General features: G+C 49.2%; 1 protein-coding gene, 1 long non-coding RNA gene and 1 pseudogene across 2 annotated transcripts in view; 2 read left to right on the plus strand and 1 right to left on the minus strand.

Moving 5' to 3' along the window:
- The first annotated feature begins 3,868 nt into the window (after nucleotides 1-3,868).
- LTF (lactotransferrin) overlaps nucleotides 3,869-16,608 on the plus strand; it is a 33,426-nt gene continuing 20,686 nt past the window's right edge. Inside the window, exons 1-6 of the mRNA XM_023529019.1 lie at nucleotides 3,869-3,931; nucleotides 9,839-10,002; nucleotides 12,093-12,201; nucleotides 12,486-12,662; nucleotides 13,017-13,164; nucleotides 14,123-14,175. Of these exons, the coding sequence (XP_023384787.1) occupies nucleotides 3,889-3,931; nucleotides 9,839-10,002; nucleotides 12,093-12,201; nucleotides 12,486-12,662; nucleotides 13,017-13,164; nucleotides 14,123-14,175 (694 nt within the window). The 5' untranslated portion in view covers nucleotides 3,869-3,888. The remainder of the gene's footprint in view (nucleotides 3,932-9,838; nucleotides 10,003-12,092; nucleotides 12,202-12,485; nucleotides 12,663-13,016; nucleotides 13,165-14,122; nucleotides 14,176-16,608) is intronic.
- LOC111738130 lies at nucleotides 4,395-4,513 on the plus strand (annotated as a pseudogene).
- LOC111738091 lies at nucleotides 4,832-6,122 on the minus strand. The gene is made up of 3 exons (XR_002779679.1): nucleotides 6,038-6,122; nucleotides 5,614-5,732; nucleotides 4,832-4,910 (listed from the first exon to the last, which is right to left on the minus strand). It is a non-coding gene; the product is annotated as an uncharacterized LOC111738091 (long non-coding RNA).

Here is a 16,608-nt window from a genome sequence, read left to right on the forward strand (position 1 = left end):
GGATGGGGCTGGACAGTGCCGGGTCCATGGCGGGGGGGGGGGGGCGGTCAGTGCTTGCTGAGATCAAGAGCGGAGGAGACTCCTGGCCTCGGTGTGCACCCCGAGCTCCCTGGAGAGTCCTGTGGAAGAGCCTGGGCTGCGGGCTCATGGGGGGCTCAGGGCTTTGTCTCTGCGTCTCACTCCCTGTGTGACCACAGGCGACCCTAGGTTTACCTGTTTTTTAGAGCAGAAACAGTGATTTTATTAACTCACGGAACCGTCGTTATAGTCACATGAGATGAGGTCACTGACAGGTCTGTTTGGAGTTAAAAGTGCCATCCAAATGCTGTGAATTATTACCTGGTCTCATTCCTGGGACGGCACCCCCGCAAACCCCATGCCACACTAACATGGGCACTGAATGCCGACGATGACAAACACAGGCAGTTTACGGTGTGCCGTAAACCGGTTCTCTGGGAGGGAAAAGTGCCCGGATGTATAGCTTTGCTCATTTCCATGGTGTAAATACTCCCACCACGACTGATTTCGAGCTCCCAATGCTTTGAGAACCTACCACAAAATCCTTAATATTTACCAAACGGGTCTGTACCCAGCCAGCAACCAACCTCGCACCGCTGGCAAGGGCAGGAACCAGGCCCGGACTCTCCCGTCGGCCGGGCTAGAGACCCAGCGTAAGTGCCCATCTAGAGAACTCTCCTCCCTTACTCCACCTGGAGCCAGCTCCGCCCAGATCCCACGCTTCCTTTTCGAAACCCCTTTCGGGGTTGGAAACCAGAGGACTCCATAGGGGGCACAGTGTGGTGGGCTTTACTGCTCACAGGTGGGGAGGGCTCAGCTTGGGCCCATCCTTGAGCCGACGAAGGGTCACGGTGTGGATTTCGGGGGTGGAGAGGGAGTGAGGGAAGAGAGGTGGCCTCCCTCACCCACCTGTTAAGCACGAGCTCCTGCTGTGATATGGCGGTTTGTACCGCAGCCACCTTCTGCGTACTCCTTACAGTCACGCCATGCTACCGTCTCAGCGTTTGGAAACTTGTACCTTCGGGAAGATCCCGTGCAGGCTGCCCCATAGATGGAGGTTGAATTAGCGGGAAATGAATGACTCCACGCGCACAGGCTCTGAGCAGCCCGGCGTGGCCAGCCCTGGGCCTCGCCGTTTTTCAGACTAGACAAGCAGGATCCTTTGCCCGCCTCCTGTCCTTCCTCCTTCTCACTCACTCGTTCATCCAACCAATATTGATCATCAAGTGCCCATCACACGTGCAGGGCCAGCTGGATTGGGGAGGACTCTGAGGCTCTTTGTCTGGTGGGTTTGGTGGAAAGCGGTAGAAATATGAGAGAAGGTCCTAGAGGGAGCGGATGAGCTGCATTTCAGATGCATTGAATAGATGCCTACGGGAATCTCAAGAGGACCTGTCCAGCGCGCAGACAGACACCTGGTGTGGAGCTCGGGAGAGAGGAGGTGACTTTGTTCATCTTTCCAATAAGACTTCAGGGCCAGAAAGCCCTGAGTGACCTTTTGTGGTCTCTCATATTCAGGTACTGGTCACTGGTCACTGAGGCTGTTTCTTCTACCTGACTACTCTCCCCGTAGAAACCCTACCCCTCCCGCCAGGTACTAAGGTCAAAGGCTCTTTTTCAGACTCTTCTGGAGCCCTCATGATAGGAACTGGCTGGTCTTTCCTCCGCTAGTTCCCACTCTCCTTGTTTATGCTGCTTTGCCTTTTCCCGGGTGGCCCGTGTGACAGAGGTGTGTGGCTGTGCCCCCAATCTCCCAGGCTCCATTGTGCCATGAGCTCCTGAGGGCAAGGACGGACCCTTTGCCCTCACCGGTTCTGGCATGAATGAATGAATAAATTGATATTGATAACAGATCAGTTGAACTTCATTTGGCTTCTGGGCAGACGTACTCCTGCACCAGCTTCCTTTGCAGATGGCCTTGGAGGACTTTTCAGCGAGTGTCCAGCTGAACACATCCCTGGCTGGGGGCGGGTCATCCCCTGCAAACACAGCAGAAAAACAGCCTGCCCTGTTGCTGACCTCAGTCCTGCCTCCAGGGCACCCCTTAATCTCAGCCTCTTGGCTGTGGCCCCAGGCACTCTGTGTTCCTGCCAAAGCTGCCCCAGACATCAGAGGGTCTAGAAGCCTCTGACTTTCCAACCCATCCTTTCCCTAATTTGCACTCAGAGATAGAGACGTAGCTTGTGACATTTCTTAATTCGTTTATAATCATGGAGAGGCAAAGCTGAGCTACTAATCTAACCGCAGAGATGCTTCGGCACTCCTGAGAATTAGTCAATTTTACATTTCTTCACTATTTTTGAAAGAGCTTATTGCAATTATTGATGAAAGCAACTTTTAATGTTGCGATACTATGTTTCCAAACAACGAGAGACTCTGGATCTGTCACCCAAAACCCAACCGGGGATTTCAGCCCTGAACCCCGGACCCCAATCTGTGTCTCGGCCAGATCCCCATCCAGGGTGGGGACTCCATGGCCTCCTTGAGAGCCTTAGAGACTCAGGCGGGGTCTGCCTCTCCATGCGGTGCCCACCCTCACCAGTGCGGCTTCCCTGGGTGCTGCTGATCTGCTCCGGGGAGGGCAGGGTCAAGGGCAGGGTCAAGGCCAGCTTCTCCGGTCAAGCAGATTTCAGGCCCACACGCTGGCCAGAATGAGCTGATGAGAGGGGGTGTCGAGGTGGTCTGAGATCCCTCCAGCTCTTAGCGCTAACACCTTCCCTCAGAGTCTCCGGGAGCTAAGTTCGCAGTGATACACACAAGGTGGCCCGCCCTCGCTGAGGCCCCCGGTGTGTCCCACTGCATGCATGGCACCGCATTCCATGTGACACCCCCAGAGATGGACGTTTAGTTTGCTTCCAGTCCATTAATAACCACGCAGTGCTGCCCTGGGCACCGTTGTATGGAGGCTATTGCACGTCACGGGAGTGTATTTTACAAGATGTATTCTTAGAAGCAGAATTCTAACTTTAGGATTCAAAAACAGCTTCCAAAAACGGGGAAGGAGCCGGTCAACTCAAGCATAGAGGACAAAATGTGACACATTAAAATGAGCTTCCCATTGCCCACCTCATTCTTCCGTAAAACAAAACAAAACAGAAACAAGGGGTAGGATATCCTTCTCTTCGGCAGACGAGGGGACAGGGGGACAGCCACTGGGCACTGGGTGGTGGTTCTTCCCCCAGAGGCCTCTGGCTCTGTTTCTTAGGAAGCTGGATTGTGGTCTCGGTAGGGCTGGGAGGACCCTAGGGCGGCCCGGGTCAGACTCTGGGCAGCCTCTGTTATCTTTCCAGCTGGCCACGCTGCTGCCGACCTCAGGCTGGGCAGTGGGTCCCCTTTAGACCTCAGGCTGGCTGCCGAGCCAAGATGGAGGCGGAGCCCCCTGCCCTAGTCGCCTCCCAGGCACTTCAGACACCATCTGCTAAAGGAAAGTTCAATGTCGCAGTCCAGATGATGCACAAATATTCACCTTAGGACTTCTGCTCCATGTCCCACCTCTAGGAGGCACTGAGACCAGAGGGAAGACTGGACCCAACGGCTGCAATGCCCCAGGGGCTTGCAGGGTGATGGGAGAGAAAGGGTGGCCCCACGGGAGCGCCAGCGCAGACCAGGGAGGTGGCTGTGGGCTGAGCTTCTTCTCTCCTGGTGCCAAGCCTGGCCCAGGCACCTTTCCTTCCCGGCCCAGCTCTGTCCCCTCCCCCACCACCCCAGGGCTCTTCAGCCTCCAGGAACTAAGTGGGGGGAGGGCGCAGGGGGCCCTATTGGGCCACAGGGCGGGGCCAACCCCATGAGGTTACCAAGGGGATAAAGGGGTGCGAAGCAGGCGCAGGTAGCAGAGCCTTGGTTTGCTGGAGTCTCCTCAGGACCCCAGATATGAAGCTCATCTTCTCTGCCCTGCTGTCCCTCTGGGTCCTCGGTGAGTGCGGGTGCCTGGGGGCGTGCCCCCACCAGGCTTCCTGGTCCCCGCGCCCCTGCGGGCGGGGGCGGGGGCCGTGGTCGATGCGCCCCGCGGGGTGGGGGCCCCCTTTCCTGTCACTGCGTGTCCCTCCATGTGGGTGTGCCGGTCCCTGCCCCCTGCAGGGTTGACACACAGTGCCTGCAGCCCCGGAGGCACCAGGGCTTGGGGCCGGATCCTGCCTACCAGCCTGGGGAGAAGCTGGAGCACCTGCTCCTCTAAGCCGGTGGCTGAAAGCCTAGAGCTGTGTCGGTTCCCCAGACCTCGTCCCCTTTTGTCCTACCCATAGCGGTTTACATGGGAGCAAAACGAGACCCAAGATGCACCGCAGACCTGGAGTTCAGCTCCCAGCTCCTGCAAGGGCCGTGTAGAGCTCCTGCAGAGCCTTTCGGAGCCTTAGTTTCTTCATTTAAAAGAGGGTCCAGTCTACAGCCATGCCACCCTGAACAAGCCAGATCCCGGCTGATCTCGGAAGCTAAGCAGGGTTGAGCCTGGTTAGTACTTGGATGGGAGACCACCTAGGAAGACCAGGTGCTGTAGGCTAAAAAATAAAAAAAAAATAATGCAATCTGTGAGGTCAACCAAGGGTTGCCTCGCCTAAAAATATATATAATAAAAAATAAAAGAGGGGCCAAACATCTACAGGGACTAAACAATCATTAGCTCTGTACTCAAGTACCGGGAGTGATTCCTGGGGTGCTCGGAGGGTGCTCACCAGCGACGGGCATCGGCGACGTCCGTGTGTGAGCGCAGGGTTTCCGCGGTGGGAGCCAGCGTCTGAGGCCGCCGCGGAGAGGGCTGTGAAGGCCCTGGCGCCCAGGCAGCGTGCGTGGGGGTCAGAGTGGAAGCCGCCTCCCCTGCCCCCACAGGTCCAACCAGCCCAGTCACAGCAGCTCTGCCGCCTCCCGTCTTAGGACATCTGCTCTGGGCTGGGAGCTTCCTGGATGGAAGCGGGTGGTTAGAGAGCAGCAGTGCTCCCCACACCTAGGGAGCACATGCCACCCCTGTCCCTGCCTTGTGGTCCCCTTCTCCAAATTCCTTCCCACGGGTCATTCCTCTCTTTCCTAAAGCACGACTGGGCCTGGCCAGGACTGACTGCTCAGGACCAGCCTCCTTTCTGCTTTCTGACACGTGGCCCGCTGGGCCCACAGCACAGGGTTGGGGCCACCGGGGAGAGGCGGAGGGGCAGGAAGCTTTGCTGTCTTATAGGCGGTCACGGACCTCGGTCTAAGATTCTGGCTCAGAGTTTCACTGCTGGGTTCTGTTTTCACTTGAATCTTTGATTTTCTCGGCCCCACAGACATTTTCAGTGTAAACCCTGAAGTCAATGGGATGGTGGCCAGCATCCCAAAGTGTCCCCGAAACCCTCATCCTACCCTGAGGAAGGAATAGCAGCTGCCTAGGGGGTTCCTACGCTGCTCCTCTTGGGAGTTCTGGTTGGCAGAGGTTGGGCGAGGCCGGGGCGCTCCATGTCTGCACAGAATGAATCTGAGGACGTGTACCTTCAGGAAGATTCCATCCAGGCCCAGGTGGGAAGCATCTGAGTGGCTGTCACGGTTCAGGTGCCAGGTTGGGGATATAAGAGCGACCAGACCCAGACCGGCTTCAGGGAGCATTTGCTCTCGAGAGCGGGGGGCACATACCTTTGGAGCGAGGAGGGATGAACAGAGTGCTGGATCTGCACCCCGCCCCTGGCGTTTGGGGGGCTGGGGACTGTGCATCTCGGAAGACCCCGGTGGTCCTTTGGTGTCCTGGGTCAGCCCTGCCCAGGGGAGGAAACAAGCTCTGCCACGGTTCCCCCTTTCCTGCCACTGCTCACGCCCTCCGCCCAACTTGAGATCTGGTCTTCCATTTTCCTCTCTCCCTTCACCCCCAGGTCCCATCCCAGCCCCGAGCTCGGTTCCTCCAGCAACGCCCCATCCCTGCTCCCTTCTCCATTCCCGCTGCTTCTCAGTCTGACTCCCAGCTCTCAGTCCACCCTCCCCCGCTACCCCGCGCAGAGCTGATTTCTACTCTCTGTGAGTCACAGCGTCAAAGACTTTCACGATCTGATCCCCAAACCTTTACCAGCCTCATTTCCACTGCGGCGGTCTCTAACTCAGCCAACCCTAAAAAGGCAGGCTAGCCCGGTGGTGGTGGGGGGGCTGTGTCTGACTGCCTTGGTTCAGGTCTTTGATCCAACGCTTATTAATTGTGAGACCTCAGGCAAGTCACGTCACTGGTTACGACCACAACTTCTCACTGGTTACGACCACAACTTCCTCACCTGAGGATAGTTGGCAGAGTTCACAATAAATCGAGGCTGGGAGGGTCAGTGGAGAGAGAATCGGTGAAGCGCTGAGTAAAGCACCTGGCCTAGAATGTGCTTTTTGCAACATTAGCTGTGCACACGGGCACATTGTTCCCGCCTTCTGGGACGTCCAGCACCCGCCCCACCCCTCCCAACTACTGGCCGAGGGCCCGAAGGCCTCACTCCTGGTTCCGTCTTTATTCCCTTCTAAAGCATTATTCACACTTAGCTTCCTCTTTTGTTTTTCTTGGCTTTTTGCCGCTCCAGATGAGAGGCGAGATCTGGTCCTGTCTGCTTACATGTGCCTCTGTGTGACACATAGTGCTGTGTATACAGAGGTCATCCAGTAAATGCTACTGGGTTGCAAATGGCTGAATCTGACTGGGTTGATTTTCACCAAAGGACAGTTCCACGAAGTAGTCCCAGGATAAGTTACATGCCCTGGGGTTTCCTTGGGACAGTAGCTGGCGGAGGAGGCGAATGGCAACATACTCCTGAGTCCTGGGGCCACAGGTCTCCCCCCGACACCCCTCTCTGTGCCTCAAATACCGTGGTGGGTCTGACTGTGCAGGGCGTGGCTCAGGGGTAGAAGTGGCAGCTGGCCGAATGTTCTACCCGGAAGCACAAAGGGGAAGGGGGCTTTTGTGACCAAGTGTTTTTGCTTTTTGTTTTTAACAGCTTTACTGGGGTGTATTTTACATCTCACAAAACTCCCCTGTTTCAGGTGTACAAACTCAATGATTTTTAGTAACTTTACCCAGTGGTGCAACCATCTCTGCAAATCAGATTTAGAATATTTTCATTCCCCGCCCCCCCCAAATGATTCCTTATGTCCATTTTTAATATAGTTAATCCTCATTCTCACCCCAGCGTCAGGCGACCACGAATCTACTTTCTGTTTCTGTAAATGTGCCTTTTATGGACGTTTCGTGCGAGTAGAATCATAGAATAATATGTGGGGTCTTGTGTGTGGCTTTTTTTTTCACGTGGCATAAACGAGGCTCATTCATCTTGTCGTGCATATCAGTAGTTCCTTTTTATTGCCAAATACTATCACGTTGTATAGACATAACACGTTTCGTCTAGCCATTCACCGGTTGTCGGTTGGTCATTCAGATTCTTTCCTCTTTTTGGCTGTTCTGAATTATATCGCTATGAATATCCATGCGGGAGTCTATATGTGGACACATATTTTTATTTCTTTAGGGTCTATTTTTAGAAATGGACTTGCTGGGTCACTTGCTGACTCTGCGTTGAACATTTTGGAAAACCGCCAACCTGTTTCCCAAAGTGGTTCCAGCGTTTTACATTCTCAGCAATACATGAGGGTCCCTGTGTCTCCACATCTTCACCAACATTCGTCATCCTCTGCTTTGGATATTATAACTGTTCCAGTGGGTGTGAAATAACAATCATCTCGTTGTGCTTTTAATTTACATCTCCCTAATGACTAATGATGTTGAGCATCTTTTCATGTGCTTGTCAGCCAGTCAAGTATCTTCTTTGGAGAGATGTCTGTACGTAACTTTTGCCCATTTTTTAATTGGGTCGTTTGTCTTCCTGTTATTGAGTTGTCAGAGTTCTTTATAAATGTTTTCTCCCAGATTGTTGCTCATGTTTTAATTTTAACTGTCTTTTGAAACACAAACGTTTTGAATTTTGATAAGTTCAATTAATCCTTATTTTTTATTTATGGACTATGCTTTTGGTGTCATAGATAATTAATCTTTGCCTAACCTAATATTGAGAAGTTTTTCTTTTGTGTTTTCTGCTCAAAGTTTACATGTTATTTCTCTTACAGTAAATTCTGTGATCCACTTAGAGTTAATTTTTGTGCATGGGGTGAGGCAGGGCTCTAAGTTTATTTTTTCGTGTGTGGATATCTAATTGTGCTAGTGCCATTTGTTAAACTACCCTTTCTACCAACTGTCTTAGCATCTTTGCCAAAAATCAATTGACCGTAAATGTAAGAATTTACTTCTGGACTCTCAATTCTGTTTCATTGAGCTATATGTCTATCTTTAAGCTAATACCAAACTGTTGTGATAACGGTAACTTTATAGTATGCTTTGAAATTAGGAAGTAAAATTCCTTCAGCTTTGTTCTTTTTCAAAATTGTTTATGGCTATTCTATATAAATTATATAAAAATAAGTTATAAATCACAAAATTATTTTGACTATTTTATGTAAATTTATTTATTTATTCTATATGAAGTTTAGAACCTGCTTATCAACTTCTGCAAAAAAAAAAAAAAAAAAAGCCTGCTGGAATTTTGATAGACATTGAATGGTTTCTCTATATCAATTTAGGGAGAATTATCATCTTAACAATATTGAGTCTTGTAAAGCATGAACATAAATGTCTCTCCATTTATTTAGAGCTTTAATTTCCTTCAGCAAAGTTTTGCAATTTTTAGTGTACAAACCTTACATTTTTTGTTAAATATTTTTCTTAGTATCATTCTCTTTGATGTTCTTATGAATAGAATTGTACTTTAATTTCATTTTTGGATCATGCAATGCTCATATGCAAAAAATAGAATCGATTTTTGTATATCAATCTCGTATCCCGTGACCTCATACTTGCTTATTAGTTCTAATAGCATTTTGTGGACTCCGTCGGATTTTCCACGTAGAGGAGCATGTCGTCTGCAAATAAAGACCGTCTTACTTCTTCCTTTCCAGTCTGAATGTCTTTTATCTATTTATTTTCCTTGCCTTATTGCTGTGGCCAGGATCTCCAGTACTAACTTGAATAGGAGATGTGAGAGGGGCACCCTTGCATTATTCCTGATCTTAGGGTGAGGGTGCCCGATCTTTCACCATTTTAATGTGATGTTCACTGTAGGTTTTTCATAGATGCCCTTTACTAGGCATCCATATGGTTTTCAAGAGCTGTGAGCAAATCTAGTTCAGCCTCCTCCCTAATTACATAGATTCCAGCAACAAAGGCAGGCTTGGCAAGAGAACCAGTCTTTCCGTTACAGGAATGAATGGCAGTAGCTCAGGTGCACTGACCCATCTGGTACACCACTTACCGCGGCTACTGGCAAGGAGTCAGGTGCATTTTCCTTAGTTCCTTTGGCATCCCCTGTGGAGATGCTTATAGACAATCTAGAGGCAACTGGATTCTAGGCTGGACTTTGCCGCTACTCAACAGTTAGTTGCTCAGCCTCCTCGAGAGCCAGTTTCCACATCGGGAGCAATAATTCTCCTGCCCACCTCCCAGGTTCAAGTGGGACGAGGCAGGTAGAAGAACCCCATAAACGAATGCATGGGATCCTCATCATTTTTCTAGGAGTGGAAAGTGTGTCAATCACAGGAAGAAAACCCCGAGGCTCTGATTGTCTCCTCTAACTTACTAAGAATCGTGGCCCTCTGGCCAGGACAGAGTGCTTACTAGGCCAGCAAGACACCTGCACCTGAGGAGAGTGGCCTGACTTTGCCACAGAATGGGTAGGGAAGGGGGGCGGAGGGGAGCAGAGAGAATGGAGGAGTCTGGGAAAGTCCGTCGGAGGGTGAGGCAGTCTCTGCCACGGGCAGTGCTTAAACCCTTACTCCTTTGCCTTTCTCCCAGGACTGTGTCTGGCCGCCTCCAAGAGAGGCCTTCGATGGTGCAACGTATCCAAAGCAGAGGCAGCAAAATGCAGCAAACTCCGACGGAATTTGAAAAAAGTGAATGGCCCCCTTATCTCCTGCTCAAGGAAAGCCTCCCACAAGGACTGTATCCAGGCCATCGCGGTAAGTCGGCGCCATGTGTTGGGTGGGACCACACTGAATGGAGGGGAAGGGAAGGAATGGAGCAAAATAGAACATGTGCTGTCCCCTCGACTCCCGGCTTTTATTCCCGGGGGGCCTGTCAGGGGACAGCAGTCCTCTCTTGTAGGACACAAGGCTATTTAGAAAGAAGTGAAGAGACCATAATTTGTTGATAACAGCTATGTAATAATGACACTTCAGCGGTCATATAGGATGAACTTGTAACACTGACAAAAGCCAAGATTACTTCTGGAAGATCATTTCCTCTAAACCCTGAGAGAAATAAACTCAGCCGGTCATCGTCCCCATGTCACATTGCGGGGGAGGGCCTGCCAGGGCACTGGGCATGGGGAAGATGTTCTCAGAGAGAGAAAAAGGGAATCGTGACTTGTGGATGATTTCAGATTCCTTTTGTTTTTTGAGACAAAAAGATCTACTGAAATAATTTTGACTTATTCACTCAACAGACGTGTCCTCTGTGCCATGGTGCGTGTACTTGACTCTGGCAAAGAGCGCTTCATCTGTATAAAAGTTTCCAATAAGACCTAGGGTTACCGAAACAGTATTGAGGGGAAAAATCTAGTTTGAGCGATGTTTTAGGGTATTATTTTACAATCATGGCCTGTGGACATCATTTCCTGCTGGTTTAAAATGCAGATTCTTCAGCCCTATTCTGCCCTATTCAACGTGAATATCTGTGAATGAGTTCTGAAAATCTACCTTTTAACCAGCGTCCCATTTGAAACCAGTTCTATATACCATACATCAAAATAAAGTTGAGGTAGATTAAATAGTTAAAAAGAAAATGGATATTATTGAAAAACTAGAGGAGATATTAATTAGCAGAACCACAGCAGAAAGAGAAATCTCTTAGTTTGTAACAGCAATGAGTTAAATCATTCAGTAAACTGACAGATTTAAAAATATAAATGATTTAATTCATAGCCAGTAAAAACATTTAAACAAAAATTTTAGAAAGCCCCAGAGTAAATATGCACCAGCTCTGACAAGTGATTCTTATTTTCATTCTGCAAAAAAACTAATTCAAATGGGCAAGAAATGCAGGATCACATGAGAAAAATGATATAAACAGAGTATTCATAATAGGGAATTCATAATCGATAAAAATATTTACGAAATGTTCCTCTTAATAATCAGACAAATGCGAATCTAAGCAATTCGTTAGCATTTGCGTTTTCTAAAGTAATAACACTTAATAAAATGAAAGCTTATCCTGCTGGTGATTCTATAGTGAAACTTACGCTCAGGGTCAGTGGCATTCTAAATTGGCATTACAAATTTTCTGGTGACAGCAGCCAATAAATAAACATAATTATTGTCTGGGTGATTTCACAGATGCCTATCCCGTGACAACAGGTCATCAGAAGGGAAAAAAGCGATGAGGACAACGCTATCCGTGAAAACGTAGTTTTAACGACAAAAAGTCAGAAATAACCCAATTGCTAAACATTTGGGGGAATTATTTAATATATTATGGAACAACAACATTATAATAAAATACTGTGAAGTCAGTAAAATCAATAAGGACTCTGTAGGAGAAAATATGTACAATTTTAGATGAATAAAGCAGCCCACAAAATATCATCTTTACCAGATTGCAAATACAAGAAATATGTAAGCATGTGAGCAGTAATATACCAAAGAAGATGAACATGGTTAATTATGATAACTTTAATTATGATAATTAAGATACCTTAATAGTTAAATTTTCTATCCAATAAAAAAGAACTTGGAAGAAATAAATAGAGAGCGAAAACAGGGAAGAAAGCCTCCAGGACAAACGACTTTAAATATAAATGACTGTGAAGAGTTTGACCAACAGAGGGAGGCCATGTGCCAAGCTCAGGAGGTAAAGCAGTTGGATTGGTGCTCGTTGTCCCAAAAGAGGGCCCTGTGGCCTGTGCCACCTCTCATAGGATGTGAGTGAACGTGATCAAACGCTGACTCTTCTGCAGATCTTTGCAGCCATGGAGCCTCATGACGTGTGATAGCCACTCTCCTGGGTTAGGGCGGGCTTTCCCCTGAAGCTGGTCTGGCCTCTTTGCTTTCAGGAAAACAAGGCAGATGCTGTGGCCCTTGATAGCAGATTGCTGTTTGAGGCGGTCACGGACCCCTACAATCTGCGACCTGTAGCAGCAGAGTTCTATGGGACTGAAGAGAGTGAGTTCTCCCTGAGAACCCAGTGCTGGGGTGGCCGAGGCCTTGACCCTGGCCTCTACGGAGTCAGAGCGGATGAGTCGCAGAGGTGGGGTCTCTTGCAGGGGATGGAGTCACTGGGCTCTTTGGGCCAGAGGCTGATCCACTGGGTGAGGACACTGTATGCTCCCTGGGCAATCAGGCACAAGGGTCCCTGTCCTACGACGGGCTTTGTCAAGGTGGGCTGTTTTTCTCCCTTGGGTCCAGGCCAAGAGCTTTCAATTCTCTCTGTCCCTTTGTTGAGCCAGAAACCCACTTTTATGCTGTGGCCGTGGTGAAGAGGGACAGCTCCTTGCTGCTGAACCAAGTGAAAGGCGTGAAGTCCTGCCACTCGGCCTTCAACAGCTCTGTCGGGTGGGACATCCCTATCGGCACGCTCCGTCCGCTCCTGAACTGGGCAGGGCCATCTGAGCCCCTTCAGAAAGGTGACATGGCTGGGGGATTGTGGATGATCTCAAGCAGGGGTCTCTACTCCAGTTCATACCTAGCCAGCCACCTCGGGACCACACAGTCACATGCGGGGTGACTCCAAGGTGGGGGTGAGGTTGACTGGCTTGACATGCCTTGGCGGGGTTCGCTGCACGGGCTGCCCTTGGGAGCTGGGGGCTGAGTCTGCTCTCAGCCAAGGTGTGTCTCTGAGCTCCCGACCTCACAACAGAGGCGACACGTCTGGCAGGGTGGAGGGAGGGATGCCCGTGGGAGAGTGCACACTGGGAGGTGTGACCGGCTGTGGCCAGGGCTGGCTCACACTCTGTGGCCCATTTTTCTGTCTTCAACAGCTGTGGCCGAATTCTTCTCTGCCAGTTGTGTTCCCTGCGCGGATGGAACACAGTACCCCAACCTGTGTCAGCTGTGTTCGGGGACAGGGGAAAATAAATGTGCCTGCTCCTCCAACGAACCGTACTTTGGCGACTCCGGTGCCATCAAGTGAGCGAGACAGTCTTCTTCTCCCCGGTGGCCTGAGCACTATATGTCTTCAGGCCCAGAGACCTTTTCTCTGGCTCCAAATAGAGCTCAGCCTGCTAGTAGGGGTCACAGAGGAGGTCCAGTCCTCTCGCCGCTGTGTGAATAGAGAAACTAAGTCCAAAGAGGTGACGACTTTGCCCACTGCGTGTTCCCTGCAGCCCCCTGGGTCGCACCAGCCTGAGGCGCAGTCACCTCGGTAGTGGCCCCCTCAGTCACCCCAGAGAACCCTGAATCTGGTTTTGCCCCTGTGTTGTCCTGGGTTCCACCTGCTGATTCTGTCCCCTCCCTAACCACAGAAGGACTGAAGGAGTCTTATCATGAGACAACCAGTCCCAGGCTCCCTGCTGGGTAAGATGGCGGAGAGTCCAGGCTGATTCAGGTCTGCCCTACCTGGACCTCCCCTCCAAGATGGGGGACAGTGAGCCCTGCCCGACCAGCCCCTGTACCCTCTCTGTCCCCATGCTGAGGCCAACTCTGCTCCTTTTCTCCCCATCTGCTCCTGGGCTCAGGCGTTTTTGCAGAGGGAGGCTTCCCCACTTCTCTGCCAGCCAGGCCACATTTGCCCACTCAGTCCTGGGAGAAAGAACTTCATGGCCAAGGATACTGAGTCTTTGTCCCCTGGTGTAAAGGCTTCAAAACTCTCTTTTACATAGAAAGACAAAGGTTTGCCCTCTCAGCCCTTAAAGTGAAAGGTTGGGGCCCCTGGCCAACACCTGAGCCCTTCCTCCGCAGAATCTACCTGGAGGTTGATGCTGCCACCTTCCCAGTTAGGGTGTCCCAAAGCCTCAGAGCCCTGCCCTCCAAGGAACAGATGCCCAGAGGAGACAAGCCCCCGGGGCCCTGCCCACAGCGGGGCATGAGGAAGCAACTGGGGAGGGCCAAGCCATGCTGACCTTCCTGGCACCTTCTCATTTCACAGGTGTCTGAAGGACGGGGCTGGAGAGGTGGCTTTTGTCGCGAGCACAGTGTTTGGTAAGAGCAGGGCGAAGAGCTACGGGGGCTGCCTCCTTTTATCATAATTCTGAATATTGAGCTAATTAGATTCCTCAGTCCTTGGCACGCTATTATCAAGTTTCCCTACAGGGCACAGTTCTCATTTTATGTAATTTCGTCGGTTAAATGACCAGTTGCCTTTAAAGCTTCCTCGTCCGCTGCTTTTCTCCCCTGCCCCTCACAGACAGCATGCCAGGTCCCTGCCGTGTGCCCTCTGACACGTATTCGCCTTTGCAAAGTGTCCAGTGCTGGTTTAGTTCTGGGTTCAACCACGGCGCTGCCAGGGGTTTCTGCCCAGTGTTCTGTTGCAGAGGTTTCTCCGCGTTGTACGTTTCGTTAGGTGACGGTCCTAACGGCAGAGGAATGCTCCATAGGAGGCATCCACCGGATTTCACTTATCTATCACCCTCGTGACGAACCTGGTCATCTCGTCCTGGCCTTGGCCACAGACAGCTCCATGACCCCTGCCCTTATGTGCGTCCTCTCACTGTCCTGCTGGAAAATGCCCCTGAGGGACCACGCACTGAAGCACAGTAGCCGGGGATGTACAGGCTGAACGCATTCCACCTGGGACCCCTGGGGACAGACCCACCACACTCACCCAGGACCTCCAGAGACGGGACCACCACAGTCCACCTAGGGCTATTGGGTCACGCTCCGGAATTACGCTCCTGCTGGCACTCTGCAACTGTTCCCATTTCCCCATGACGTCAGTTTGGGGTATTTTTGACTTTACACACACACACACACACACACACACACACACACACATTTGTGTGTGTGTATATATATATACACACACACATATATATATATATATATTTGTCTAAATGATAACTGGAAAGCAATAGATATCTCATTGGTGGTTTAATTTGCATTTCTCTGACAGTTAGTGAGTTTGATCATCTCAATATATCTGCTAAGAATTTGGGCTTCCCTTTTTGATTTCATAATCTTCGACTGCATTTCTATTATGTTTCATGCCTGTTTCTTCACGGTTTTGATTCAAAGACAGGCATTCCTTCTACCTGGATATCAAGCCATTGCTGGTTCTAGACTTTATGAAGATTTTTCTCAGTTGAAAAAAATCTATGAAGATTTTTTTCTCAGTTGAAAAAATAGCACCCCGTGTTGAACGGAAGTCCTCGATATTGATAGGGTCAAAACCATCTGATTTGTACTATTGGTTGTACTTTTGAGGTATTTTAAGATGCCTTCTTTGCTCTACTTCATAAAGATTTCCTACAATAAGATTTCAAGACAGCCCCCCAACATATATTTATCCATACATACTCTACCTAGGAAATTAGTTATGCCTTGGGTTTCTATTTTCCCTTTATAGCAAGACCATTTTTCTTACAAAAACAACTCTAAATTAGACCACTTTTTCTCTACTGACATGGGAAGCCACTCTACATCAAGTTGTACATCCAGGGATCATTTTCTGAGCTATTTTGTTTTATTGGTGCATTTGTATTTTCTGTTTTTATTACCCTGGCTTGTACGGGGTCTTAATATCTGGGAGAGATAAATGGGGAGGCGGTTATCACCCTACACTTTGCTGTTCATTTTTAATTTTTTAAAACTAAAATGTTAGAATTATTTTGTTGAATTTCTGAGAACTTCATACTTTAATTTTAATTATGATTGTTTTGAATTTAAATAGGCCGATGAAAAATTCAATATTTATAATGATAAATTGTCCAAGCCCTGAGTATGATAAATCTCTTTAGTTTGATGACACCTCTTTTTAGACCTTTCGATTTTATTTAATTTTATATTAGTTTCAGGTGTATAGCAGAGCCGTTAGACATTTACATAAGTTATGAAGTGATCCCCCCCCCCCCCATTTACTCTAGTCCCCTCCTGGCATCCAACACAGTTATTACAATATTATTGACCATATTCCCTATGCTGTACTTCACATCCTCATGACTCTTTCCTTAACGACCAATCTGTACTTCTTAATCCCTTCACCTTTTTTACCCCGCCCCGCCAACCCCCTTCTCATCTAGCAATCACCAGTTTGTTCTCCGTATCTATGAGTCTGTTTTCATTTTGTTTATTTTGTTCCTTAGATTTCACATATAAGTAAAATCATATGGTATTTGTCTCTGCCTGACTTATTTCACTTAGCATAATACCCTCTAGGTCATCTTCTATCCATGGCATTACGAATGATCAGATTTCATTTATTTCGTTTTTTTTTTTTATGGCTGGGTAATATTCCATTGTATTTATGTACCACATCTTCTTTATCCATTCGTCTACTGATGAGCACTTAGGTTGCTTTCATATCTGGGCTATTGTAAATAGCGTTGCAGTGAGCGTAGGGGTGCATATATCTTTTCGAATGAGTGTTTTAGTTTTCTTTAGATAAATACTCAGAAGTGCGATTGCTGAGTCATAAGG

The sequence above is a fragment of the Pteropus vampyrus genome, unplaced genomic scaffold (assembly GCF_000151845.1).
Source record: "Pteropus vampyrus isolate Shadow unplaced genomic scaffold, Pvam_2.0 Scaffold35, whole genome shotgun sequence".
NCBI classification, from domain to species: domain Eukaryota; kingdom Metazoa; phylum Chordata; class Mammalia; order Chiroptera; family Pteropodidae; genus Pteropus; species Pteropus vampyrus.